Below are 8856 nucleotides of genomic sequence, written 5' to 3' on the forward strand. Positions count from 1 at the left end.
GTTGCTCTAAGGGACGCCATGGACAAGTCCCAGCAGCAAACTGAAATCTCGGAAGGTCTGTCAAGTCTAGGAGGACCGAGTCATAGCCACGACGTTCCGCAGACAGCTGTGAGACCCAGCAGTTTGCCCGAGGACTTCAGGTGACTTCATTCACGCTGTGCACCTGGACAGTGTCTAGCTTCCTACACACTCGCCATCCCCCCTGGGACCCCTTTTCCCCCGGATGCTTCCGGGGCTGGCAGCTCAGCTACACAAAGGGCTCCCACTCACGCGGCCACCGGCTCCCCAGCTGCAGGGCCGCCTGGCAGCCCGGGAGGGCACCGGCCAGCAGCAGGGGCAAGGGAAGTGCCGTGGACACAGCAGATCCCCGCGACTGAGCCTTCCCCCACCGCAGGCCCAAAGCAGCTCGTTTCTGGTTGGAAAGCTTTTCAGAGATGACTGGGACTGGGCAGGAAAATGACCCACTCAGTCTACTTTACTTATGTGAAAGAAATCACCCCTCTATTAAGATAAATAGAACTCTCCAAAATTTTAGGAGACAGCAATACCAAAAAGGAAATTTGAGGGGAAGGGATGGGGAGAGACTACATGGGCAGGTTTGATTTGGGTGCCCCTCGGTCCACCTCCCGGCTAACCTGGAGGCTTTCTCACCTTCATCCGGCTGCCAGCCTCACTTTCAAGCAATCAGTGTGGTGCCTGAAGCAATGAACAGGGCTTCACTTCATGATAAAGTGGCAACTGTCTTAACCGTCAGTGCCCACAGACCTTGAACGTGATCGTGTCTGACTTGGGCTAGGTGGAGAGAATTAGGAATGAAGGTAGAAAATCTGCTAGTACATTCCCTGCCGGACAGGAAAGTCATCCCCTCACACGCTCAGAGCTTGGGCAGAGGGGACAGAATGTCCCCTGGGGCACAAGCCAAGGGAAGGATGCCAGGTGGAAATGACCCTCAAGATCAAGAGGAGCCAGAGGCCACCAGAGCCTCATCTTGCACTGCCCTGCATGATGCCCTGAGTGCTGCCCAGACCACTCACGGCCCTTCTCAGGCACGGTGCCTCGCGGCTGGCCACCCTTGTTCCACTCTGTTTTCTGCTTGCCATAGTCTGAACTCGCGGTCAGTGGTGGCCTTCACGGACGGATGCCCTGCTTTCCACTAAGCTGGGTCAGCCAAGAAGTGGAAATACTTGCACTGGCCCACGCGCCCAAGGCCTCCCAGAGAAGCTACGTCCTCCCCCCCCTCCTCGCGAAGAGGAAAGGCGTCCGTTCCTGGGGTACAGGAAATGCACAAGCCGGAAACTCTCCCCAGGGCCCCCATCCTCCATGGACAGTGAGGACCCTGACTGCAGGAGCCACCACACGAGTCAGACCTGCAGCCCCACACAGACGGGATGGCAGATCAGACGGTGGAACTGAGACCCTGCAGTCGGCCACTCACTAATGTTCCGTAAACGACGACCAAGTGTCACTGACAGGGGCTGGGAAAGGCAGGGACAGTGTCCCGACATGGGCGAGACCCTGCCTGCCCTCACGCCACTTGTGTCTTGTGGTGATGAGCCTCAGAGTTCATAGGACATCTTGTTTCCTGGGTTAGTGTGCCCATCTTGAACTTATTACTATTTTGGTGCATACCAAGTAAAATAATATCTGTTCTTTCTCTACCTTTTATATGGGAGACTTTAAAAAACTATCTTGACTTAACCTCTTTCATCTCTTATTTAAATTAACCCCTTTGCTCATCCCTCTACTAGGCTGAGTTTTTCCTTTTCTGAGTTTGGGGACCAAGGTCTCATTTACCTTTATTCTCTCTCTCCCCTTCGGGGGCTACTCTTCCCCCACCTATAAAAAGGAGACAATGGTCTTGATCTGTGCCGTCTGATACGGCAGCACCTACAGGTAGCTCCTGGCTGCTGTAGGCACAATGCAGCTACAGAACATTCTACCGCCCAGAAACTGGATGGTGCTGGCCTACACCGTTATGGCTCCCGTGAGCTCTGATACTCTATGGTCCATTATGGCAAAGAACGTCTTCGAATTTCCTCTTACACTGCACTGTTTCCCCCTGCACAGTCTCAGTTTACGTGTGTAACGATGCATTTACCTTGGGGTACGGAGCCTGCGCTACATGCAGAATTCTTGGGTTTGGATGTGACACGATTTGGGGCTTGGATGGTTTCTGCTTTGTTTCTGAAATTCCTCTGACGATACCCAGTATCTTACTGGTTAGTCTGGTCCAGACAACGCACTAGGCCAGGGCCTTAAGAAAATGGTCTGTTGGGACCTTTTATTGGGTTTCAAGTGATATTTATGAGCCCATCCTCCTAAGAATAGAATTTACCCCCAGACTTATGGTTCCCTCAGTGTTCTGTGCTCTCCTCAGCCATAATCAGTGGACATAAGCCTGTTAGTTTTTCGGAGCCTCTGACAATGTCAGGGACACTGTTTTTCCAGCCATCCCAGAGGTTTTTCCACTCATTCCCAAAGAACGACCACCTCTTACTTCGATGGCTGCCAGGAAATTCCACAGCCATAAAAGCAGTCTTTCTCCTTCACATAGAAAGTAGAAAGATAAAAATCAGACTGCAAAAATCTAGATGAAGCTAAATATCTCGACTCATCCTAAAAAAAACCTTTCTGTACAACCTACGCCATCAAGCCCTGATTTCTACCTTCGCCGCCCTGACCGGCTGCCCCGAGCTGATCTCCAGGGCTCCGAGGAGTGGCTCCACACTCCAAAACGGACCAACGGCACGGCCGGGGGCTTCGCCATGCACAGGGGAGGCGTGGAGAACACACGAGTGACCTGACAGATGACGTCATCATCGTGAGCCAAGGCACGGGCATGGGTGGGTGGGGGTACGGAAGTGTCTCAAAGTTTCCTTACATTTAGGTGAGAGCCCTCGGCGATGGTGGAGAGGGAGAAGTTATCGTTGTGGAGCTCAGATGGGGTCCGGAATTTGCTGGGTGGGAGAGAAAAGGGAAAAACGTAAGTGAAATGATCATGGCCAACTCTGACGAAAGCTTCGTGGGTCAAATATTCTATTTCATCAAATGCCGTGAACTGTGATAAGATGCACCATTATATGACATATCACTAAGAAAAAACTACCATTTAAATCACGATCCAGTACTTCCCTATCACCTAGAGTTTTTGTTATATACTTGAAGTAGCTCATTTAGACTCATAAAGAACTGACAACGATATGAACAGCTATGACCACGCCAGGCAATTACAACCACATCATGAATGCCATCTGGCCAACAGCGATTATCAGATGCCAGCGATTGTAAGACACAATCCAATTTCAGAGATGTTAATATGTGAAAAAAAAAATGTGCATCTTAGACTAAATAAACTACTGTAGTATCTGTAGTGCATGGAGCACATGCAACATGATCGGAGCCAAAACCGGGCTTGGGAAAGAGGTTTGCAGAGGGAAACGGGGAGGCAGCATTTGAGCTGAAGGGGTTCGCGAGCCGTCCTCTGCGCAAAACGCACAGGAAGGCCCCGTCCCTCGCCACAGCTCCTGCTTCTCCTCTCCCCGGGCAGTTAGTTGCTCCTTTTTCTCTTCATCCTCATCAGCTGCTGTCCTGATAGGTGGTCCCATCTCCTCTCCCCTCTCTTTTGCCACACACCCCCTTGGTGTAGCCATGAGGAGCCAAGGGTCCTGGCTTGTGATCACGTGCACAGATACGGCCCTGCCTCAATGCACAGGCACAATGGAGAGGCCCCCTTAGCCCCATGACGGTTAGCTGAAAGGCTGCAGAGCTGCAGGCATCCGTGCGTTGCATGAGTTTACCCAGCAAAGGAGCAACAGCTGGCGTTTTGTCCTTTTCCCAGGACCCAGGGAAAGGCCCTCGGTCACATTCTCTGAAGGGAGTCTCAGGTCAGGGGGAGGGGATTCATAAGGTGACAAGTTGAAAGGGTGGTGGGTGCAGTTCTGCGTAAATTCTCTTTTGGGCCCCAAGGAAGCTGAACTCCAATCTCTGCCTTTTGTGACTCTTGTGACACTTCCGAAGGTTCTCTACTTAATGAGAAGAGTGATTCTCTCACAGTGTGTAAGGTCACGATTGAGCATTCAACGCATGGACTTAAAGAGTAAATGCATGTTGATTTTCACACCCAGGCAGCAGTTGCTCCTCTGCTAAGAGCAGAGCTGAAATGAGACTCTCTATCCCCATGTGGCCCTTAAAATCCACAGCGGAGGAAGTCAGACCGAGCACCCTTCACCCCCCAAATTCCATTAAGGAGAGGTAAACAGGATTTCCTTAAGCTCCTTGCATTCTGTGTGAACCCAGGGTTGACAAGCTTTGAAAAGCAATGCAGCAGAGCAGTGCTAACCCTTCTCCTCAGCGCTCGCTGGGGAGGAGCTGGTATTGAGCTCCCTCGAGATTTGAGGGAGCTGGGGTTACTTCGTGCTGATTTGTGAGTGGAATCCTCATACTGGCCCCTGGCTGTCAAAGACCCAGGATGACGCAGGTATAGTCAGGCGGGGGCGGGGGACCAAGCACAGGGACTTACTTGGGGATTGGAGCTGGGAGTTGCTACATATATATGCTGGATGCTTTTTCTTTAAGCACCCTCCAGCCTGGGTGTGGCTGTGGGGAAATGGTGCCAGATAGCTGCGGCATGCCACAGGGGCTTAGCCTCTGCTGCAGGTCCAGCACGTTCTGTGCAGGAATGGATACCCTCGCGTGACTCTTTGGTGTGAAAAACACAACCTGGGATGGAGGGGTGCTGCCGCAGGGCTGGGGGTGGGCTGGCTGACGCAGACTCACTTGGTCCTACGCAGCTTGCTGTTCTCCGTCTTGAGCAGGTAGAGCTTCTTGGCGAAGAACACGGTCATCATGAAGAGCAGGAGCAGCACGAGGGCGGCGGAGCCGACGGCCACGCACATCACCTGGAAGTCGGTGATGATGGACTCGCAGCGCATCCCCTTGTGCCACATGTAGTCCTGCGTGTTGCACCTGCAGCAGCGACAGCGTGAGACCGCGGCGACAGGCAGGCCGCCCTGGCCACAGCCACGGCCCGGTCCCCGACTCCAGTACTTCGCTCCAATCCTGTTCCCAGGACCGTCTGGAGGGGCTGTGATGCCTCCACCCTGTGCAGGCCTTACAGCTGATCTTCTTGCCCTGTCTTTACAAACCCCCTATGCAGTGAGCCAGGCAGCTCTGAGATTCATGACATAAAAGTACGTCATGGGAGCTGAGAAACGGAGAGAACTGGTCACTCGTGTGGCTGTGAAATGATGGAGGAGGAAGGGAACCCTGGTTTTTCACCTCACAGCTTCAATGAGAACAATCACGGGATTCTCTCAGCCGCCAACCTGGGGCTCTGGATGAAAGAAAGATGAACAGGAGGATCCACCCTACCACGGAAACCTATCTTGTTGCTCGGCAGACCCATCTAGTGCGCGTGGCTAACCAGACACTGAAAAAGAGGGGAGTGACAGGCAAGGACAAGCACAAAGATGGATGTATATTCCACTCCTACCTCTGCAGCCTCCAAAGTTCTGCCCCTATAGCTTCCTGTCCTATCACCATGAGAACTGTCATGAAAGCCTAGTGAGAATCAACCCTCCGGGTGGGTTTTAGTCCTTTTGTTGAGTGACTTTCTCCTGCCCTTGGGGACATTCCCAGGCTCCAACTCTTCCAATGACATTGCTGTTTCCATGGGAACCAGGCTGCTTCAAAGAAGAAAGATGTGGAAGGATACAGAGGCAGGCAAAGGAGGGAGGACATGAACCTCAGGGTGAATAACAGACAAGAGAAAGGAGAATTGGCTACTCCACACCCAGAACGGGGTGGGGAGACATGGCTAACAGGGAATTCTTTCTTTTCCAAATGACCCTCTGCAGTCATGGGGAGGCTATCTGCATGAGGATGGCGGGGAGGGCCGATCCCTCTAACCCACTATTCCCGAGAAGTTCTGCCATAGCTCTGATCGTTTCTCTGCAGTGGGTCAGGGTGACAGAGACAAAGGCACACTGCAGTCTGCAACTAAGGGCTCAGCAGTCTCCTGTGAGTGGAATGCAAAGCAGTTTCCGAGCCAGAGCCGGCCTGGGTGTACACAGCTGGAGGGATCTCTGGTAAGGAGGCCCACGTGTGGTCCTGGGAAGGATGCTGAGCAAGGGGACCTGGGGTGGACCTGTGCAGAAGCCCTGCTGAGGCAGGATCCACGGTGGATCCATGGTCGCACAGGCATGCGGCTCAGTGAGAACAGGCTTATTCTTCCACTCGGTAACCCCCTGAGAGCGCCAGCAGGTCTGGGGAGCTTTCCAGGAGCATCAAGGGCTCCAAATTTCATACTCTGATGGGGAGCTTACTTTGAAGGTGAAAACTCAGACCTCCAGTGGAATGACAGAGATGGTTTTGCACAGAGATTCCACAGCTTCCATGCTAAATTCAGCACTACAGTGCCCCCCAACTAAAGTCCAAGGAGCAAAAGCACAGACTATCCATATTTCTGGTAGTCTTTAACCAACCAGCAAGGTCTTACTGCCATAATTTCTTGATTACATGCCTCCTTTTGGCAATGGCTCAAGAACTCCAATCAGAACTGTGTGGACACATCCTATATGAGTGACTCTAATGTCAGGATCATTTACAGGAAACGACTTCACAGGAAGGGACTGGAACTCAAGCTTTGATGACAAAGGCACAACATTCACGCTTTCTATGTTATTTTTTATCGGAACATCAAGAGCTTCAGAATTTGAATTCTTCACACACCTCCAGAAAGGCCAAGGAAAAGACACATTGGGAGTGACACTCAAAAAAGACACCCAGATTACAGAAATGCCCCTCCTAGGACCAAAGGAAACACGTCCCAGAGCAATCTGAGGGTGCTACTCCACTTCCAGGGCCTGTAAGGATGGGGACAAGCAAACCACCCAGACCGCCCCTGACTTGCGATTCTTCCAGAATAAGCCAGTGGGCTCTCCAGCAGGTTAATGACCTTGCCGTGAGGACAGGTATACAGGGTAATTACTGATGAGGCATGGGATGGAGGCTGCAGACAATGTCATTAGGGACACTGAACTCTCTGAGTCTTTCAAACATCCTGGACTGGGTATTCCAAGGAAAACAAAAATCAAGGTGGAAGGGAAAATGGCACAACCCAAAAGTAAAACACCCCACCATGTCTGCTATGCCAAGAAAGACTCTGCACTCGACATGGCCTGAGGGGCTGCTCTCTGGGTCTGCTCCCACAGAGGAGGCCCTCGCTCTAACTTGACATGCCCGCCCCCCACTCACGCCCGCAGGAAAACGGGCCCTCCTCCTACCACACGCGTGGCCCACAGGGAGTGCTCGGCAGCAATCTTTCCCGCCAAGCAAGTTTATGGGCCTACTCTTTCTGCCAGTGTAGACAGAACTCCCCAATGAAAACCCCTCAAGCCAGCAAAGACCTGTTTCCTAAACCCTTATTTTGCCTTTATAGTTTAGTGGTTGGGTAAAAGGCACAACACTTAGAGGAACACAGCATCTTATTTCTGAGGAACGTCTCCTAGTGACGAGATCACAGGCAGGGCAGTGAACAAGGAATTCTGTACGAGATGCCCAGGCGAGCATCTGCTGACCTGGGAATCCCACGGATGCACAACCTCTTGGAAGTTGTGCCTGTCATACCCCCACTTTGCCAAGTCTGCCTCACACTTGTCAGGAGTTCTTTTACAAGTCCCTGTGCACCTGTGTGCCACACTCTTACCTGCAGAAGGCCCCTATGTTCTCCACCAGGTAGCACTGGCCGCCATTGTGACAGTAACTTGGGAAGAGGTCGCACACTGACCGGCAAGAGCCATTATGCCGCACAAAGCCACTGCGGCACTCAGTGCCATTCTCACTTGGGGCCAGGTCCCTGCCTGGCTCTCCTGGGCCAGGCCTGAGGGCAATGCTGCTGCCGGGGACCATCCCCAGAGTATGCTGTGGAGGGACAGCATACCACCGACTGGTGGGCTGGCCTGTCCCAGCCCCCAGACCAGGCTTCTCAGTGGGCACTAGAAGGTCGTTTTCATCTTCCAGGTCTCCACCTCCAGCCGCATCTCTGTCATCCTCCTCTTCTTCCTCCTCTTCGTCTAAGTCGTCGTAGAAGGAGGTGGTGGGGTAGAAGTCAGATTCGTCAAAGGGGGTGAAGTCATCGTATAAGTCAAGCAGGCTCCAGGAAGGGGTCTCCCCTTCACTATCAGGGTGGTGCTCTGAAGTTCCTGGAGACTCCGGGAAGCTCCCTAGGTCAGCGCCACGGCCCTCACCATCCAATCCTTCGAAGTAGTCGATGTCAATGATATCTGACGCCGGCTGGGGCTCCAGTGTGCCTTGAAAGGGGTACGTGGGCTCTGGCTCATGAGGGTCAGGTGTGCTGCCTCCCAGGTTCAGCCAAACCTCCAAGGGATTTTCCTTGGGGAGTTCTGAGACTGGGTTCAGCTTGTGGCCAGGGGTGGGGGAGGGTGGTCCACTGGCCTCTGTAGCGTCAGGGATGGTGCGGGGCATTGATGACCGCTCGAGAGCCTCCGCAGGAGCAGAGAGAGTGGCTGGAAGGGCCTGGGTGTCTCCGCTGCCGGCCTCTACAGTCACTCCGCCCAGGCCCGGGCTGTCAGCATCCAGCCAGGCAGTGCCCGTTACCGCTGCCGACGCCTCCAGCACGTCTTCTGGCCCAGCCCCACGGCCCAGCACCGCCTGCTCGCCGTCGGGCGCGGTCCACGAGGTCTCACCTCCCCCAGCGGCTGGTGGGCCCGCCTTCTCCCGCGTGTCGTTGGAACGCGGCTCCCACGCCGAGGCGCTCTTCACGCGCTCGTCAGCCTCGACGGCGCTGCCCGCCTCACGCGCTGCGGGCGGGAGCAAGAGGGGCGGGGCGTCAGGGTC

The 8856-nt window shown here is 53.7% G+C and overlaps 1 protein-coding gene across 1 annotated transcript in view; it reads right to left on the reverse strand.

Annotated features, from left to right (window-relative positions):
- Positions 1 to 8848, reverse strand: part of CSPG5 (chondroitin sulfate proteoglycan 5) — a 12220-nt gene extending 3372 nt beyond the window's left edge. Inside the window, exons 1-3 of the mRNA XM_011375336.1 lie at positions 7706 to 8848; positions 4777 to 4965; positions 2882 to 2957 (exon numbers count right to left, since the gene is read on the reverse strand). Of these exons, the coding sequence (XP_011373638.1) occupies positions 2882 to 2957; positions 4777 to 4965; positions 7706 to 8484 (1044 nt within the window). The 5' untranslated portion in view covers positions 8485 to 8848. The remainder of the gene's footprint in view (positions 1 to 2881; positions 2958 to 4776; positions 4966 to 7705) is intronic.
- Between the last annotated feature and the right edge of the window lie 8 nt (positions 8849 to 8856).

The sequence above is a fragment of the Pteropus vampyrus genome, unplaced genomic scaffold (assembly GCF_000151845.1).
Source record: "Pteropus vampyrus isolate Shadow unplaced genomic scaffold, Pvam_2.0 Scaffold271, whole genome shotgun sequence".
Classification (NCBI taxonomy): domain Eukaryota; kingdom Metazoa; phylum Chordata; class Mammalia; order Chiroptera; family Pteropodidae; genus Pteropus; species Pteropus vampyrus.